The sequence below is a fragment of the Falco peregrinus genome, chromosome 7 (genome assembly GCF_023634155.1).
Source record: "Falco peregrinus isolate bFalPer1 chromosome 7, bFalPer1.pri, whole genome shotgun sequence".
Lineage (NCBI taxonomy): Eukaryota > Metazoa > Chordata > Aves > Falconiformes > Falconidae > Falco > Falco peregrinus.
This window is the reverse complement of record NC_073727.1, coordinates 24666516-24687274: the sequence shown is the minus strand read 5'-3', so window position 1 is coordinate 24687274 and position 20759 is coordinate 24666516. Positions and strand designations below refer to the sequence as shown.

The 20759-nt window shown below is 39.2% G+C and overlaps 1 protein-coding gene across 1 annotated transcript in view; it reads right to left on the bottom strand.

The window, feature by feature from the left end:
• Positions 1 to 20759, bottom strand: part of CRYBG1 (crystallin beta-gamma domain containing 1) — a 45841-nt gene that overhangs the window by 24386 nt on the left and 696 nt on the right. Inside the window, exons 2-13 of the mRNA XM_055809486.1 lie at positions 18689 to 20175; positions 11617 to 13069; positions 11355 to 11531; positions 8744 to 8791; positions 8512 to 8630; positions 6995 to 7157; positions 5882 to 6021; positions 1990 to 2116; positions 1647 to 1682; positions 1104 to 1246; positions 724 to 850; positions 487 to 632 (exon numbers count right to left, since the gene is read on the bottom strand). Of these exons, the coding sequence (XP_055665461.1) occupies positions 487 to 632; positions 724 to 850; positions 1104 to 1246; positions 1647 to 1682; positions 1990 to 2116; positions 5882 to 6021; positions 6995 to 7157; positions 8512 to 8630; positions 8744 to 8791; positions 11355 to 11531; positions 11617 to 13069; positions 18689 to 19437 (3428 nt within the window). The 5' untranslated portion in view covers positions 19438 to 20175. The remainder of the gene's footprint in view (positions 1 to 486; positions 633 to 723; positions 851 to 1103; positions 1247 to 1646; positions 1683 to 1989; positions 2117 to 5881; positions 6022 to 6994; positions 7158 to 8511; positions 8631 to 8743; positions 8792 to 11354; positions 11532 to 11616; positions 13070 to 18688; positions 20176 to 20759) is intronic.

Below are 20759 nucleotides of genomic sequence, written 5' to 3'. Positions count from 1 at the left end.
CAGTTAGTATCCTTAATACCAGAACGTATTAGTGAGCATAGGAAGAGTTATCTCCATTTTACACACAACCGAGAGAAAGCAAGGAATTTACCTCTGGCCAAACACAAGAAGCCTGGAAATTAGTGTCAAACCTGAGAATTAGTTCCATAACAGTTTTGTTGTTAAAATGCTTTAAAAAACCCGTAAAAATACAGCCATGAGAACAAGCTATTTCTACCTCTGCAATGAAACACCCTCTCATACTTTCCTACTTTGTGTAACATTAAGTCTATATTTTCTGGCACCATCTGATCTTATTGTGAAAAGAAAACCAATTTACTACACATGTTCACAAACATTTTACTTTTAATATTCTGCAGTCAAGGGCAGAACATTTTATCTGAAGACTCCACACAGGCATTAGAAGTCAGAATGCTGAAAAATACCATCAAATTCTGAAAATAACAGCACATTTAAAATTAACAGGTAATTGTAAGTATCACTTACACGCCACTTAGCACATTTATAGACTGTGTCCTCAGCCCATACCCCGTGTCTTTCAGATTGGAAATAATTCCTAACACATTAATATTGGAACCCTTTGATCCAAAGTCTTTTTCACTGTACATTATCATATGGGAGCTTGTGAAATCCTGTTAAAAGAAAGAGAAACATCATAAGGAAAATGCAACATGACATCTTAATGCACTCAGGAGATGACTACTACCTGTTCTTGGAACTTACACCAACAATTGGTCGCAGTGACTGCAACTCTTCATCATAGCCTCCCCAGTCTGTCCAATCCCGATACGCTCCTTCTTCCAGCAAGTACTGATGGCCTTCAAACCCAGGCTTCTCATAAGCGACCCAACTAAACAACAACAACAACAGTCTGCATGTGAAAACGGACAACAGCCACTCTGTGTTGTTATGGAGGAGATACATATGTGTGAAATTTGTTCTTTTTCTGTATTTGCAAAGTTAACCCAGGCTTCTATCTAAACCCAAAACCCAGGAAAACAGAGAAAATAAATGGGTACTGAATTTGTCCACTGCAATTTCCAGCCTATGGAGTTACTACTTCAGCAGAAGGGGAAATATTGCTGATGTTCTCCCACACTTACATTCCTCCCAGTACTTTCATGGATCCCACTGATGTAAGTGGAAGGCTTGTTTTTTCTTCTGACTCCTTGTCATCAAGCATAAAGATCTCCGATTCTATTTCCACATGTCTCCCTTCAAAGAAAGGCTTCTCATAAATGATTACCTGCAGCAGAAATGAAGTAAAAGAAAAGTTACAGAGAGCATGATAAATTCTGACAACAGACAGTTTCTTTTGCATGGGCACATAAAGTAGAAGGCAATATTATGGAAATAATTAGTGGGATGTCTCTGTCTTCTTAAAGAGGTCTTTCCCTTAGAGATGCAACATGAGGGCCTGAATGTTCATTACCCACCTGCATTATCCAGATAGATATTAATACTGTCATATATGTAAATGATGGATGCATAAATGTGACAGAAATTGCAGTTTCATAGTCATATACAGCAGGATCAGCCGCTAAACCATCAGTAGCTGGTACATAGTCAAGATATATTTATCTACCCATGTGTACCTCATGTGTTATAAAATAACTTTGGACAATCAAATAAATATTGACTTTTACCTTTGGCTCTCCACTGAATTCAACTTTGCGACCACCCTGTAAAAAAAAAATAATAAAATTAAGTTGTCTATACTTATAGGCAACTGTAAGAATCATCAGCTCTTCACAAAGACAGAATTAAGATGAAACCTTCCTTGAAGAACACAAGTGAAAACAAAAAGGCAGATTAAAAACAGAAATGGATGCAATCAAATGTTGAAAGAGACAAGTATTTTACAGACTAAAAATTCTGTTTTTCAAAGAGTTACATTTTTTTGAGTCTTGAAATATCTAGCCACTTTAACACAACATTTCTACACATAAACACGGGTAATGTAACTTGCAAGTAATAACAGTATTTTACCATTTTCAAGGGCCTCATGGACCTAATGTAGGCTTCCTTCTTCTCCCAGAATGCTAAATTTGGATATTCACCAGGCTCCAACATTAAAGGAACTCCCTGGAAACCAGGTTCTTCATAAATCAGCCATCTAAAGGGCAGGGGAGGGTGGGGATAAGGAAAGGAAAAGATAAAAACCTCATAACATTTCTGAACAGTAAAGAATAAGACAATATGCCTACTTTAGGAAAGACAACACTGTACCCTTAATAAAACTTTGCTTCTTTACAATTGCCAGCTACAAGCTGGCATATGGGCAAAATTCAGTGCCTGTGCAGGAACTGCCAATAACAGATGTGTTTTGTTTGAACAGGCTAAAAAAAAAAATTATCAGTACAATGAACAGACAGTTAAGAATTTGATTTTCTCTTATCTGAAGGCAACTCAAGTTTTGACTCAAGTTTCAAGACTTAAGGTTATTCTGTATTATTTTTAGAGTAGTTATAAAATATGCAGAATCAATTTTCAAGAACTTAAAAGATCTCTACTAACCTAGGCTTGAATTTGTTGCAAAAACTTTCAACACAAAGTTCTAAACTTGTGTTATACATAGAAAAACCTGACAACTCCTTAGAAATCTATTTCCTCATGGTTTGTATCTGCTAATAAATCTGCTTTGAAAGACATAATTTTAAAAATTCCTGATGGGGACAGCAACGGTAGTTTTTCAAAGCTTTTTCAAGAAAATCTTAGCCGGTAATCACTGGGAACAAAGAAACATAGTGCTGATCTTTGCATAAGGATGGCGATGTATTTCTTCCAGTTAAATTTACTGATCTCTCAGAAGTGCAGCATGGAGCAGTATTAAACAAACAGTAAACTGGAACACTATGCAGCCAACCCTTCAATCATGTAAGGATCATAACGTATAAATCTGGCGATATCAGAAAGACTTTAAAATAATCCAGCACTCTGTTATGCTTAAAAGGCCGATTCCAAGCTGATGCAAACTGGCACAAGTTGGTATAGCTTCACCACAGACGTAGGGTTCCAGGAAACAAACAAGGAGCTTACGTTTTATTGCTGTCTATAGCTCAATGTTTGATACCTTGTGTCTCACCACTCAGTAGGCCCTCAACTTACGGCCAGTCACAAGTGATGTTCCCCAGGGCTCAGGATCAGGGCCAGTCCTGTTTAATATCTTTATCGACAATCTGGACAAGGGGACCAAGTGCACCCTCAGTAGGTCTGCAGACAGCACCGAGTTGAGCGGGATGCTGATCTGCTGAGGGCAGGAAGGCTCTGCAGAGGGAGCTGGGCAGGCTGGACCGATGGGCCCAGGCCAGTTGCATGAGGTTCAACCAGGCTCAGTGCCGGGTCCTGCCCTTGGGTCACACCAGCCCCACGCAGCGCTACAGGCTGGGGGAAGGGTGGCTGGAAAGGGCCTGGGGGAAAGGGCCTGGGGGTGCTGGTCAGCAGCCAGCTGAACGTGAGCCAGCAGTGTGCCCAGGTGGCCAAGGAGGCCACCAGCATCCCGGCTTGTATCTGAGACAGCGTGGCCAGCAGGACTGGGGCAGTGACCGTCCCCCTGTACTGGGCACTGGTGAGGCCAGACCTCAAATCCTGTGTTCAGTTTTGGGCCCCTCACTGCAAGAGGGATGTGGAGGTGCTGGAGCGTGTCCAGAGAAGGGCAACGGGGCTGGTGAAGCATCTACAAAGCAAGTCTTGTGAGGAGCAGCTGAGGGAACTGGGGTTGTTTAGCCCGGAGAAAAAGCACCTCAGGTGGACCTTGTTGCTCTCTACAGCTACCTGAAAGGAGGCTGTAGGAGGTTGGGTGCTGGTCTCTTCTCCCAAGTAACAAGTGACAAGACAAGAGGAAACGGCCTTAAGTTGTGCCACAGAAGGTTTAGATTGGATATTAGGAAAAAAAAAAATATCATGGGAAGGGTTGTCAGGTATTGGAACAGGCTCCCCAAGGAAGTGGTGGAGTCACCATCCCTGGAGGTGGCGTGTAGATACGGTGCTTAGGGACATGGTTTAGTGATGGACTTGGCAGTCCTGGGTTAACGGTTGGACTGGATGATCTTAAAGGCCTTTTCCAACCTAAATAATTCTGTGATTCTAACTTCATTGCAAAAATTTAAACATATGGAAGATGAAGGAGAAAGTACAATCTGAAGATAAAGGTGCGTTGACTCATTTTCATTGGCAGCTTTTAGTAAACAACAATTAAGCATGAACACTGGGAAACTTCAACGAGATACAACCACACCTGCATGGCAAGGTGACTCAGAATCAGAGCTTAACTCAACTGCCAATAGTGAACTATGCCATGCCTGTAAACTAATGGAAAGAAAAACCCCTCCAGCATGCAAAGAAGCAGCAACAATTTACTGAATTTCTCGTGCAAGCAATTGGCAGAAACGACTTCTTTCTACACTGGACTAATGAACTGACATCTGAGAGATTATTTTTCAACTGTCTACTTTGCTTCCTAGTGCAAATACGAGTCTGCCTTTCCTCAAGGGATCCAAATGCAACACAGAGAAATGAAGACTAAGAGTTTACACAGATTTAGTGCAAAAAATGTTGTCACACTGATGCAAAAATAAGGAGCAGTCTGAAGCCTGAGAGATGTGCGCTGGCTCTGCTTTCTTACAAAAAAATTGTAATTTCACTATTCACAGAATGCTTTTAAGTGAGGGACAGAAATGAAGTGGAGAAGTAGATGAAGTCAATTAGTAATCAACCTCTAAGTAACTTACCTGATTTCATTACTCTTGGCAGACATGTAATTTGCATTAAGCTTGCAGTTCAACAGAAATAACCTCCTGTCAGAGAACCAACTGCCTGGACATCTTAAAATTTCCTTATATACCCGAGTGCTTAACTTTTTCCTTGAATCAAGGTGTAAAGATTTAATCAGATAAAATACCCTTTACCTAACAACTAAAATGCCTCATTTATCTACTGGCATATTTGAATACATCTTTGCAGTGGTATGTAACACTTGTCTTTAGTTGGGCAGGTTTTGATAGTTAAATAGACTATTTGCAGCAAGGCAAATGCCATCATCAGTGCTGAAACACAACACGGCCAACCGGTAACAACCGAGGTCTGCACACCCTGTGAAGTGTTCTGCAGGACCCAACATCACTGAAAAGCAATTCCACTCTTGCTTTCTCTGAAAGCGGCCTCCATCTTGTACATACTTTTCCTAGTATCACTTTGAGGCATATTTTCAGTACCAATTTACAAGTTTGTTTATTAAGTTATCAAAACTACCAATTGTACAATGTCTGGATTTTACTTACAAGTCTCTTTTCTCATAAAAGCTTGTTTAGTTCATGGCATACATTAGACTCCTAACTCACATGGCTAGGTAGTTTCAGGTGACATAAACAGGTATGTCCTAAACGTCACCACAAACACACCGATTAAAATGCACTGTGAAATACAAGACTGCTTTCCAGAGTCCAGATGTGACACCAACTGTTATTTTGTAACACAAGGGCTTGCAAATTTTCTTCTCCTGGTACAAAGATGTAAAGTTTAGAGGAAAGCAAGCAGGAAATGTGGTCTTGTAACAGTTCATCCCCAAACTCTCACAATGTTTGCTTGAATGAGAAAGAGCAGGAGAGGCTAACTCACTCCTTTGCTACAAATATACAAGGGTTACTCTGTCTTTACTATGTGCAAGCAGGAGAAAACTGGCTTTAACAAGTCATTTTAAGAGGTCAGCCTCTCCAAGGGTGGAAGCATTACAGTGAGGTACTAATGCTACTGTCAACAAATACTTCCAAAATACAGGACTAGAATTAACATAAGCTTGCTTGCATGTCTGATAGGTGTAACAAATAGTTTAAAACAAATTCCTTTCATAGCAGTACATGTTCATGCAGAACTATGCACTTACATGCCCCAGTGTACTTTGATAGAACAAGTCTTCTGAGTGGCGCCGAACACTCCTGTTTCTTCAGTGTCGTCAAAAAAGGAAGTCACGATTCCTAACCCTTCAGGTTCTGTATACAAATCAATTCGGCAAACCCTGTAATCCTGAAAAATGAAGATTGCCATAATCACTTAATCTGTGCTGTGAGTTCTGTAATTAATGTGGATAACTAAATCAGTTTTGAAACATCTGTTTATTTTAAATTGCTTCTCCCTCTTGTCAATTACTACTGCTATTAGATGCCTATAATAAAAGTATAACTAGGCCAGTTTGCCTGTCTCTGGACCAAGACAGTCAGCCAATCTCTAATCAGCATTTACATTGTTTACTTTCTGCCATCCAGGCAGGAATGCATCTTCCTTCATCAGTTAACATCTCCTCTAGCAAATTAAATCCGAAGAAAATACCAAGCAAGCCATTCTTGAAGAGAACTGCAACTTAAGCAAGAATTGTAGTTACAAGCAATATATATTCCTCCTTTTTCTTTTCCTAGTCAAATTACTTTATAGTTATGTTTGTTTTGGCAACCTGCAAAGGTAACTACTTAATAGTAGGTTAAAAGTGCACGTAGGAAGGCTGTTCCACCACGTGTGAAACTCCATGGTAAGTTTCCACATACAGGGCTATTTTTTTGAGTATTAAAGGAGGTTTGGTGTTTGACACTGAAGTTTTTTAAGTGTAAATTTGGTTTATATTAAAAAAAAGAAAAAGTCACAGACATCTTCTGCAAATCTGAATCTATGGAATTACTGATGGTTTTCTGGGATGTTTTTCCTGAGAGACTGACCAGGCTAAAAAGAATATGCTGTACATAGCATTTTGGAGGCTATTCTAATAATAAACACTAAGTTTTCTTCTTGCCCTATCCTTCCAGTGCATGCTACCATAATCCCCACTGTGCAAAAGTCCCCACATTTATTTTGTGTATAAACAAAAAATTCAACACAGAAGATTGTTTCATGCATTTACAACTCATGTTACACTTGTGTCGTAATACACCAATCACACTTTTTATCAGTATAGAACACCACCAAGCATTAAAGATCTATACAAATTTACTTCACTTCTATTACTTGCCTTAACAACATGTCTTATTGAACCAATCACTGCAGGCTTTAGAGATTTGCATTCCATTTGCTCTTCAGAAGTACCTGCACCCCAAATATCTGGGAGTTCCAGCTCTCCTTCTTCCAGGGGAATAGAGGGACCTTCAAAATTTGGTTTCTCATAGAGTATCCAGCTTAAAATAAAAAAAAAAATATCTCATTTTTAATGGTGCTTTATCAAGTGTGAATTGCAAAAATCATGCTCCCATTTAACAAATCCTTTCATAAGAAATATTATTTCCAGACCCTTCCTGCCACCCCAGTACAGCTTATTTGCCCAGTACTGCTGATACAAGCCATTTCTGGTCTCTGTGATACTTTTAAAAACAATGGTAAAAACAAATATGCCTACCACTGACTTTGTAATTTCATCCAAAACTCCTCCACCTTTTTAAATTGATGATTTGGGGCAGCAAGACTACTGTCTGTGAATACCAGACTTTTGCATGAGATACCAATCAGAACCAATTTGTAGGCCAGAAAATGTTGACACTGCAGACTGTTGTGTCATGTATAAACAGACATGCTACTTGGATCCTGTGAACAGCAGTCTAAAGTTTCACAGGGGCTTGTACAGATGTGCCAAAGGATGATAAGACTGCTCAGAAGACAAGCACAACTTTAACAGCAGGTTTGAATATATCACTAGATGAAAACTATATCCGTGTGCAAATACAACCCACCCTCTGCTCCAAGCTCTCAGCTGAAAAGGGGAAAAAAAACACCCAGTCCCCTAGTCCACGTTAAAAAAAGAAGACCTGGTTCACACAGATCAAAAGATTTTCATTCCAGTTTTCTGAAGCTAAACAGCAATCAGTGTGCTTCCCAGTACCTCCTACTGCAGCTAGCCCTTTTTTCCTGCAGCTTACTATCAGATCACTACTTTTGAGAACCTGTTTGACTGTATCACAGCCCGGCCACAACTTAACTTGCCACGCTATCCAAACTAATAATGGCTGTTCTCACAATACTATGAAGAAAGTAGGAGATGAACTTGTTTTGACTTACTCTTAGGCAATATAGCTTTTAGAGAAAAATTCCCTCTGGACTTATCAGAGAAAGAGTCAACCATCTCTACACCACCACCTTATACCTTTGGAAACAGAATTAATCTTCTGCATCCAAATCCATGTCAGACATGGCTTTAAAATCCTTTGCTAGCCTTTTAGCCCAATCCAAATACTTTGCAAGAACCCATAAAGGGGAGAGGAGTCAAAGGGCAGTGTAGCTGGACAGAATCTGTCATTTCATCCCATGCCTATGCCTGGTGAAATGTTGCAGCCTTCTAGATCTTAACACTCACTCAATTTGTCAGTAAAGTAAGTTTCCCAGCCCAGAACTTCCTATTGTGGAGGAAAAATGCCACGTTCTTGCTCAATGTCTACTTTACATTGCCAGTTTGCAAGACAGACTTACTGTCAACTGCATGCTGGGTTTCAAAAGATTTTTGGATAGACCAATAACGAAGAGTAAAAATCAATCTCTTACCACCCTCTGATGACTTTAACTAAAATTGTTGGTGACAGAACCCAAGAACTGCAATCCAGAACATCATGGAAAACTTCGATACCATTTTTTTGATAGTCTGATTCACAGTATATCACCAGCTGTGTTAAAAAAACAAAACAAGAAAAAACCACAAACACCAATAACATATAATTCTATCTTGGTATGCTTTAAACATAGAGAGGAACAGTAAAGATAATAAAATTGATCTTACCTTGCCAGGTCTGGGATTGATTTTACTTTGTCCGTTTCTTGAAAGTGCCTAATAACGGGGAGAGGAAAGTAACAAAAAAACCCACAAATCAAAAATGTATTCAATGAAGATGCTCAGCTACAAAAACTGAGCTAGTAAAACAAAACAAATATTAGTCTGAACAGTAAAAAGCTGGTAACACTTCAACTACACCTATTTACTGTTTCGATTCCTTCTTCCTCCTGAAGAAGAGTATCTTGCCACAAATGTACAAATTTACACACTTTTTTTTTAATCCTGAATTATCATTTCACTGAAGCCAATTAGCCTCAGATTTGAAATGCTTTAAAATCCTTCTGATCAGCTTCCTACATATTCCAGGAGTTTCAAACCAAGTGACTACTTTAAAACCTGGCATTAATGAAGTACATGCTCTACAATGATAAAGATATTAATGAAGGTTTAAATGTCTAGTAACCACAAAGCATGCAGTAATTTTGAAGGAATATATGAAAAGACTGAGGAGGGATGATGGCATATCCATGTATGAACTAACTAGCATAATCAATTTTGTGCTGAACACCTCGTTACAAGATAGGTTTCTTCAAAAAACACAAGACACTCTGCATTAAGTGATAGACTACAAATGTGGAGAACAAATAAAACACATTGAGGTACACAAAATCTAAAACAATGCTGAAGTCAGTGATAAAATTTATGATATAGAATACATGGAAAAGTTGTGGTTGTATCACTTCATCTTAAAACAAATAAAGCAAGCACTGCAATTATGTGTTTGGTTTCCTAGCAAGGACAGGAGTACTCATTCTGGGACAAGGTCCTGCTCTTCTAGGAACTATTCAAATGAACAACAAAAACCCCCAGACAGGTCCTGCCTCTAAATAGGCTGCAGCCTAAGATAACCAGCAACATGCGCATGGAACTAATTAGAACGTATTAGTCAGCACAGAGGGCAGGTAGTGGTCTCAAAACAGAGTTCCTAACCACCATCAGATTTCTGTAGCATCATCAAGATGCGTTGAAGCATGACTGGTTTTTTAGCCTGTGCTTCAATTCCAGTTAGAACTTGCTCTGTGTTTTAAGGAATTACAAAGTCATTGTTTTGGGCTGCCCTTACTTTTTTCCTTCACGCTACCCATTAGCCATCGCATCATCATTTTCTTAGTCAGTGGAAGATGCACAGTAGGTATACATCATACAAACATTTCCAGTTCCTGTCTAACTTGAGCAAGACAATTCCGAGTCAGCAACAGTGCTACAGAAATCCTGCAACCCTTTGGAACCTAACAGGCTTCTCTCAACAGTGAGCTTATATGTATACATACACCCTTGCCATATCAGGCCTCCATACTCTACTGAAAAATTGAAACCCACTCAGGAGCAACAGTTTAAGTAGCAAAAAAAAAAAAAAATAAATAAATTAGTACTATTCATTTAGCTTTAAACTCAAGATTTCAAAACCCAAGCAGGACCATCCGGAGTAAGAAAGCCTTTCTAACTGGCCGTATAAGTCTACACCACTGCAAACAACCCCCCTAACTTTTATCCCCACACTAAAACATTTCTCATGAAAGACAAATCTACATCCTCAAAATTACAAGATACCATGGATGATTTCCTTCTGCAATGTGAAGAAGAAAGAAGATTATTTCTACTACTCCTCCACTCCCTTCTAGTAGAACTGTAACAGCAGATAACCATTAGCTTTGGAAGAGTATTTCACAAACTTTTTTATATGCTGCTTCAATTCCACAGTTCACATTAATGTAGTTATTAAACTCTGGAGAACCTATTTCTTCCCACGGTTCTTAGATCTCAGGATTATAATTTTCCTCTCAGGTAACAGCAAAGGCCCACATCAACAGAAATAGCAAATACCATAGGACATCGGTTCATCATTTTGAAAACAGAAATCACAAAGTTCTCCCACATTAGGGTAAAGTTGCCTCAAAGGGAAAACGTAAGTCTGCCTTCACTCATGATGAATAGATGCTCCTAATCAGCCAAAGGAATCGCCACCCTCTACTGTAGCGGCACTTTCAAAAATTACTATTCTGCAGTTCTTAACATATTATTTAAGAATATGTATGTTCTATCAAATGCACAGGAATACTGGGAACAAAAAGAGGGCTAAAAAAGAAAAGCTTGTCCTGTTACTCATTTAACAGTGTAATGGCTGAGTGTCTTGCTGGAAGAGGAGAGAGGTTAGTGTCAATAGAAGAAGCAGGCATGAGCTTTCTGAAGTTCACAGAAAACACTCTACTAATTTACAATAAAAAATAAAATTTACATGTTTACATGAGATCCGTTTCAAAATAATACAAAATCAAGTATGAAGACTTATTCAAACATACACTTCCATATTTGTGAATAATCTCAAAACAAGGGCAGCATGAAGAAACATAATCATGTTAATAGATGCCATCTCATTTTCACGTGTAGCCGACATCAGGTGAAACTGATACCACACCTACATTCACCTCCATGTATTTACAATCTATGCATGTCCCTAAGAAGGGAAACAAAACAACACAATGTATGCACATCATCTATAGAAAATAAAAAAAGCTGGGTAACTTTCCAGGCAGATTTTAATCAACACAGTACTTACATCCACATCTAATAAACCAGCGGGGACATTTGATTCATATCTGCTTGTCCCCAGCCAGCTGGAAAAACTTTTCTCAGGGTTCCCATAACTGGGCATTTGTAAACTTAGTTCTTTTTTTGCACTATCTGCTTGCATATACTTCTCCACAAAACTTGGAAACTTGACATCTGAAAGAGACTGAATTGCAAAATCAAAATTAACAGTCATTCAGCAGATCAACAACATTTTACATGGTTGCATTTCATGAATGATGTTTAATTACCTCAGATTTTTGAGGCATGCTGAACGGCCCAGAAACATCCTGTTGTAAAGGAGGCATCCCCGAGGAATCAGTTGTAAAAGCTGTTGCAGTGTTATTTACTGAAGTGACAGAGGGATTAAAAACCTTTTCTTTAGATGTAGAAGACAGCAAGCTTGAGAAGAGGGAGCTTTTTTCAAGCCGGGATCTCTTAATTTCACCATCTGTACCATCAATGTTCTCCTTTCCATTTATTTCTTGAGTAAAGGCAGGTTCCTCTCTATTACATGACTGCAGGGCTTTGAATATGATACTTTGCTCTGTTGAGGCACGCTTGGGCCTGACTCTGGCTATTGTTTCCAGGCTTTGCATCTTAATTTGCTGGGCTGGTAACAGATCCTGTGTTTTGTCCCTCCTCAGTCCCAAACCAAAAGTAAACACACTAGGATCAAATACTTTCTCTAAGTTGTCTTCATGAATGGGAGGCATTGCAAAGTGGGGTGCTGGGGACTTGGGAAGCTTTGACCTCTTCTTTTTCTGGGGTAAACAAACTGAGCTGTCCAGGTTTTTTATTGTTTCAGCAAACTTCTTCATGTCAGATGGGGAATCAAAAATACTATCATCCTCAGAAGATCCATTACAGGTTTTGCCGGGGCTCTTCTGTGTATTGATAATGTGCTCTGATGCCAATATGCCATCTTGACTGCTGTCATCATACTGTGGTGCTGCAAAGCTCAAATCTCCCGGCTTTGCCTTTTTATCTCTATTTTCCATCTTGCTAAATTCTGACCTAGAAACCTGATGGGATGGTAAAGGATATTTATCATCATTGCAAGGTGATAAAACATCTGTGTTTGCTTCATTTCTGTGGAATTCTGAGCTTGTGTTATTTCTTTTGTAGGAAGTATCTTGAGTATTTTCAGTTCTACTGGGCAAGTGCAAAGGCAGTTTAAAAGGTGGACTTTCTTTTTTAGCTGTGTTTAATTCTGGATCAGGTTGCTTCACAGAGACGCTACCAGCATCATTTTTGCTGCTTTGGTTAAAAAGGGATATTGCAGCTTTTACTTTAAGTTCTGTTGTCTTCCCAATATCCTCATAAGAGGCAGAGCCTTCTTCATTTTTGCCTTTTAATTCTGCAGTGCTTTCTTTCTCTGGTGTGCCATTTTCAAGTAACTTCTGGCGACTGCTTTGCCTATTTAACGTTTTATCAGGCTGATCGCTTTCCTTAGGTTGTTTTCCAAATTTCAGCTTTGCTCTGCCAACAAATGTGCTTGGTACGGTACTGTTTTTTGAAGCAGGGATGTCAGTAGGCCTCTGGCTCTGGTTAGCACATTTATTTTCAAACAAGGAAATTTTGTTGGCAATGTTGCTGTTAGTTTTATTAACTGGTTTTTCGAGAGTTTCCTGCTCACCTTCTAAACTGTCTTGATTCATAGGTGCTTTAAAATTCAGCTCTACATTCTTCAGTTTGGCTGGACTACAGGAAGCAAAGTGATACAGAGTTACATCTTTAATTAATCTTAAAAAGACTTGTAAATAATTTTCAAAACAAGAAAATGTAGCATTACAATGAAATTTTCCAGTCATATTAAATTTAAAATTTTGTATCTCAAAAGGAATTAAATAAAAAAGGAGTAACTATATGAACAACCAAAAAAAATTAGACACTAAATAAGGAGAATATATTTCAAACATGTATGTAGTTCTGTAATGCTCAGTAAAACAAAAAACAGAGGCCTACAACATGTGCAGTTGAGGCAGAGAGCTTAACTAGGCATGACTGACAGACATTAAAATTTAATAGTGAATAGGCAGAATAAATTACACGCATGCAATTCCCTACAGAGTTTAGGAAACAAATCCCAATTCATTAAGGTGATAATGAGTTGGTTAACATTTGAATGTACCTCTCCAACAAGTTTTGAAGACAGCTGCCCAGATCCTTCGAAGCCCTTACACTGCAGAAGCAACCTCAAATCTAGTGAAAGACCTCTTCTGGCCTCATTAGTACTGGTGGAAAAGCAAACTGCCCCCAGTCACTGCACCATCACTTGGCTAAGCAAACACTGCATGTGAGGACTCTCCCATTTCCTTCAGGGAAAGTCAGCTAACAATTAAAATTGTGTAAACTAAACCTGCTAATTTTACAAGAATTGAATTAGGAAACACTTACAGAAACTTCTCCATCAGAGTGGATAGAGAAAGCATGTACAAGTACATAGCACACAGTACTCATGTACTATGGCAGAAGGCTGATGACATGCAGCCGTGGGTTTTAAGCCTCCTTCCTCTGAATACCTCCATCCAGGAAAAAGCATTTGTCCATGTCACTTGCTACTGCAGGAACAGTATGAACAGAGGTGAAGATGCAGGGCATTTGTCTTCAAGATTTATCAGTCAGATAAGGAGCGTCAAGGACACCACCATCACCTCAAAGGCAGACCTGTTCTCCAAAGAGCAATCTGGAGACACTCTGCAGTGGCAGCACAGATGGAAACTGCACTACATGAAGACTGATGATGGCAGGAGATAAAAAACTAGCTTGCAGCAACAATCTCCAAAGCCTCAAATGCTCTATCAATCAATGGATGGTTCTGGTATTTAAGTGCTTTCTTCTTTTTTATCTACACAAACTGTGTTCACCGAGCACTCAGGCAGCTCTTTAGTTCAAGAAAAAAAAGCATGAGATACGAGTTAATATGAACAACCTAAAAACTGAGATCACTCCTTTCTCCTTCTCCTCAGACCCATCCCAAGCATACTAAAGCAAGACTCTCCATTGAACAAGCTTCTTTTCTTGGGAAAAGCATGAAGAACAAACTTACTGAAATAACAGAAGGAACCCAATATTAGCTGCTTAAGAATCTACACAGTAAGCAACTATTAAACATCACCATGTCTTTTTGGAAAAGAATTCCCGACAGCACTCATGGTAACTACCAGCCTGCTCATGTTGGTTCACATAAGGCCCTTATGAAGAACACACGATCAATAAAAAAGGAAATAGTAAACTTAAGAACAACTGCCCATACTTCAGATAGATGCTAATCAAACACACTTGGAAAATTTAAGTCCAGAGAAAGGAAAAAATTATTCCTGAAAGGGGGAAGGTAGGGAGGGAACTACCACAAAACATAAATATATTTAGACACCACTTTTCATCTGCAGTACAACTGTTTTTCCTAACATTTTGGAAGTTAAATTATTCTATGACTTTTTTGGATGGTTGCAAGGGACGTCTAAAGATCAGCTAGTCCAACTTCCTGCTCAAAACAGGGATAGCTTCAAAGCTAGATCAAGCTGCTGAAAGCTTTGTCTGACCAAGTTCTGTGTATCTCCAAGGGTCAAGATTTCACAGCCTTACTAGGGAAGTGTTACAGCAGGTCAGTCAGCATCACTGTGAATTATTTTTGCCTTATACCCCATTGAAAGTTCACTGTTGCAACCTGCAACCATGGCTATTGTCCCTTCACTGCACACCTCAGGGACAAATCCTGCTCTACCTTTTCTGTAATACCTCTGTAGGTAGTGAGAGGTGATTGAGGTCTACCCATATCCTTCTCAGTTGAAGAAATCAAGCTGCTTCAGCTTCTCCTCGTACATGGTATGCTCTAGTGCCATCACCTTCTTAATGGCTCCCCACTGCATTCATTCCACTTTGTGAACATCTCTCTTGTACCAGAAGAGAGTTGGAATAGGAGGGAGAGGTACAACTTGATACAATGCCACAGATGCAGACTCTTGAGCACCAAACAGTATCTGCTTTGACCTGCTGGCTATGCTCCTGGCAACATGGCCCAGCATAGGTCTAGCCTTCACCTGCTACGAGGATGCACTACTGACACATGCTGAATTTGCTGTTCACCAGGACCCTTCATGTCCCTTTCAGATCAGCAAAGGATATTGATTCCTCTCCTTCCACCTGTATTTTCAAGAGGTATCACTAACAGCCTAGTTATCTCAACAGACTCATTTCCATACCATCATTTTGTCACTTGCACTACTACATGCATTTCAACATAACACATAACATATCTTCCTAATAAAATCTGTCTCTCCCTGTATGCCTTGTCACAAGCAAGTTTAATGGTTAACGCTGATAGTTATCAGCCATGCCCCAAACCTGTTTTAAATGAACACCTAACACCTCACAAGCCTAGTTTCAAGCTTTGCAAATGTATGCAGAAACAACCACTTTAGCATTTTGTATTTCACATTCTGTGGTATTTCTGCACAGCAGCAGTAGCAGGAAGAACAGCTGACACCAAACAGCAATAGAAAGCTCAGCCCTGGAGCTCCATCCACTACAGCTGGCCTCCTCTAACTAGTCTTTTCATTACACCTTTTTCCATGCTAAGAAATACTGATTTTAAATGCAGCCAAAAGATATGTCTTATTGCAAGAACTGAGTTTCAAAGCTTGTTTAAAAGTAGATGTTGTTTGAGCATCCTTTAAGTCTCCCCTCTAGTATGGGGGGAAAGCACTGAAAGATGGATTCACTTAACAGTGCAAATGCTTTCTTACAAACAGCCCAGTGTGACTGATTCCTGCTACCCATTGCTGATCTGCAATGCCAGGAACAAGCAGGCACAAGAGAAATACTGATGTCCTTCTCTTCAGCTACACCTTGCAGCTAACCTGTGGGAGCAAGCAGTTAAACCTCTTCTAACGAGTCATAAATGGAAGGTGAGTCACATAGTTGAAGCATACTGTCCAAAGCATGTCAAGCACGTAACTGATGCCAAAAAACGTTGATGCCAAAACATCAGATTGAGGTGAGCAAAGAAAAATGGCATGTTAACAGAGCAGAATAATTCAACAAGTGGGCATAAATGCAAAGGCAACTACAAAACCATGTCTGAACATCAAATCTGACAACTGAAGCCAAGTTTTGCTCTAAGCACATCAAAGTAACTACTGCCTGAGGTTTCATTTACTGATTAAGATGTACCATCAACCTCAGTTTAGTCTCAAACCTGATAGGTTTTCCCTTTCAAGAGCAAGAAGTATCCTGTGACTTCCAAGTTCCAGTACACAGACATAAAAGAAGAAAAGACAGAAAACACTATCATTACTTGCAGAGAACCAGCAAAACCAACTTCTTTTAAAACTGTTTCTAAAGAAACTTGATTCCCAGAATTGGCACAATGTCATTAGTAAGAGACAGTATGCATTTTTAAGTTGTAACTACTTTGATTATACAAAATCCATCTTATAGGAGGCAAACGAGTCTGTGAGTAAATGACTGTTTTTCAGTCTGAAAGGGATTAATGTGGATTATCTAACAATAATTTTTCAAGTTTTGAAAATGGAAAAGTTATCTGTTCTCTAGTTCAAAGCAGTAACAAGAGAACAAAAAACAATACCATCTTCTAGTAATGGCACCATCTTTCACTTTCCCATTTTACAGCAGCTTAATCCACATCCAGGTTTACCGTTCATGTGTTCTGATGAATGACTACAAATTTTACCAGGTAATCTGACCATATCAGTTTGTCTGGCTCAAGAAACTGTAGTGCTGTGCAGTGACAGCTACCAGATGCATCAGGAACTTTGCATGCAACACAGAAGTCCCCACCCAGGGCTAAAGTTCCTATTGCAGCAGCAACGCCAAGACACAGTGCACCACACACCCCATAAAATGAGGTAAAATAGAACAAGCTGTTTATTCATTAAAATAAAATCTGTCAGAAAAGATACTTGTCTATGAGCACAGCAGAAGATAATTCACCGTACAGCAAGCCAAGGGGATACCCAGAAAAATGAAATTCAGCTACGCAGGCATTTATAACTTGATCATCGCTAATGACAGTAACACAAAGAGAAAAATATGAAAGCTACCTTTCCTTTGAAGTTGTGAACATACAAAACTTCACAATTTAAGATTTGTAATCTATACTGCCAGACAGCAAAGCATCACCACGTACAAAAATACCACAATTTAACTTTCAGTATTATGCGGTTTTAATTCAGTTACAAACGAACAAACTCTATGTAGAGTATTACAAATCACGCAAAGGAAATTGTTCCAAATGCTCCTGTGCTTCTCCAATGTGGGAAGCATAACTGAAAACACAGATGTTTCTTAAGCCGTAATGTTGAACCTTCACATCCCTGTAACACGACTGCACAGCAATTATGAACATGTGGTGTACCTCAGGTGGACCTACAGGATTCAATGTACTCTTCTCACGTATAAATGAACGTACCAGAATGAGGAAAGCAATAGTGCATAGTACATAGCTGTGACAATCAAACAACGGAAGTAACAAATGTCATAAAGTGATTTACTGTAGAAAAGAACATAATAGAATCCAGGAAATCAATTGCTGGACTCATACTAGTCATTACAGTGGAATTTATAAATATATCCACTTTATAATCCTAAGGAAACCACTGATCTCCTCTGTTTGACAGATGACAATTTCTTTGAGTTCAAAACCAAATCCTGCAAACTAATATATGCACAATTCTGCAAATTCCTGATGTTATTCACACACATAAAAATTGATAAGCGATTCATCCTAAACATACTTACAATACCAACTATACATACTGACATTTCTGGAGTCTGATCTATCATATCATTTGATGGATCAAGTTCTACCTTGTGTCCTACATGTCTTCACAAAGTAACCAGCAGAACTTACGTTGTTTCAAAGAACAACTTGATCATTTTCCTTATTCTGAGATTTTCACATACAAAACCTTCAACCACATCCTCAGCTGGTTACAGACAGCAAAACTACACTAAGGTCAGTAACAGCCAAGCTAATCTGAGCAATAACTGGGGCCCTGACAATGATGACAGAGCAGCTTCTATTTATGTTAAATTATTCCATATAATGGAACTGACACAAAGAAATTCTCTATCCACAAAAAAAAAAAAAGGAAAAAATAATTAATTTTCTAACACATGTTAACTACAGTGTTTGTTGTATTAACTGTAATTATGATTTTTTTTAAAAAGGCAGTTCTTAATTGAAAATAATCTAGATAGAGAAGAGAGAGATAGCTAGTGTTCCTATAGAATCCTAAACAGAGATACAGGCAAAATCGCAGCCACAGGGATAAGGTAAGCTAGTTTGTTACTCACAGGCTAATCTTTGTTGTGACTGTTCTGGAAGCATCCGAACTCTTCAGCTTCAAGCTGTCTAAATCAGAATTTGTCTGTTTCTCAGCTGACGTACACAGGTCTCCATTTTTAATCCCATCAGTACGCAAGAAAGCTCTTCCGTCTGAACCATTGCCGTGCTTTACTGCTTTGGTCTCATTTCTGCCTTCAGTAAACACCAAGGCAGCGTCTTCTGTCTTAGCAGCCAAAGATTTGGGAGACTCCAAGCCGTCTTCCCCAAAAGCCACAGGTATAGCTCCCTTTTCCACAGAAGTTCTTTTTGTCACTGGGTTACTCTCTGGTGATGCTAAAGGTTGCCTTTTTGAAGAGTAATCTTTTCCCTGACCCTTCAAACCAGTAGGGGAAATGGGGACAGAATCCGACTGATTCTTTTTGTATGATCTTCTCCTTGCAGGGGTTGCATTTGAGATCTGCTGCTTGCCTTTGTCAGCTTCAGTTTTAGATGCCCCTTTGTGAGCAGATCCAACTCTTAGGTCCTGATTATTACTTGGGGAAGAGGAATTCCTTTCAGGAGTCTGCTGAGGAGTCTTCACTTTTCTTTCTGAGTTTATTATCTTGTCTGAAAACACCTCAGAAGGGACATCATCCTCAAAAACAGATTCTTCTCTTGAAGCAGTCTCAGCCTGGTTTCTTTCTCCATTTGGAATGTCACTAGATGACTGAGATTTTCTCCTTTTCCCGGATCTTTTATTAGCAGATTTTTTATCCATCGTGTCTGAGTCACTACAGTTTTCTTCGGATGTAACAGTCACAGGTTCATTAAGGAGTTCATCTGTTTTTCTTAGATAGATATCAACTGTTAACACTCTAGCAGAATGAGTGCGTTCATTCACTGCAGATTCCAACTCGTATGGCAAATCCTTTGGTTTTGCATGCCCAGGCTCCTCAGACACCCACGTGTTCACAAGCTGCTTGTGGCTTAAGATAGTTTTTTCTAAGTCTTCACTAGGCAACTTTCTCAAGCTTTTTATGAAATCTGGAGTTGTGGAATTATTTATATCTGTGATGGATTCTTTCTCCAGTTCCAGGGTTTCCACATTCAGGCTACTCTCAAAGAAAGAGTTTTTAATGGTTTCACTACTGCTGCTCCAGTCTGCTGACCACTCACTGTCAGAAGAGACTCCTCTGCTATTCCATTCTGAAATGGTATCACGATACAGCGGTCCTACTTCCCCACTGAAATTATATTCCTGTGTCTCACAAACAGCACTGATGTTTCTCACTTGGTTTTGTACTTGAGGAGCTTCGTGTCCTTCCTTTACGTGCCTACAATATATCGGCTGCGCTCTGGGGGGGGAAACTGACCTCTCCCCTTTCCGATGTGAAGCGTGTTCTAGTGAACTTTTGACATTTTTCCTTTTCCCTGTACCAAACAGATTTCCAAGTCTTTCCAAAACTGGTTTCTTTTTATTGTCTTCTCTGGAAGAATCTGGAAATTGTGAAGTGGACTACAAAAAACAAACAAACAAACATACATTTGGTTAATGTCGAAATTGTTTCTATAATACATTTGTTTGTATTAGCACCACCTATAAATTAAAAGGACACAGCGAAGGGAAACAAAACAGTGTATTGAACAACACAAGCTCTCAAAAAAGAACAAGAAAAACAAAATCCTCAAAGAACAGTATAAATCCCAAGATCCTTCTGTATGTTTTTGCCTGTTTGTTTACAAGTATGCTCATGTTGCCTTACAATATACCAACACCGTATGTCCCCAGTCTCAAACTTCTGCAGTTAGTTAACGTCACCCAAAATAATACAAGAAAGCATCCCGGCATCTGCGAGACTGGGAACAAACTGTTGGTCAAAACTTCCCTCACAAAATGCAAGAGTGGGGAGTTTAACTTTCCTCTCCACACTGGTTGAGTTGCACCGGGAGAAAATAGCTTCAAAGGTGTAAGTTGTATTACAAGTCATACATTTCTCATTAATGAGGTTCAATAAATACTTGGGCTTGTTTTGGGCTAGAAAACCCAGAACTATACAGAGCCACTGCATCACTCAATGAGCATTACTGGGTCAAACGCTG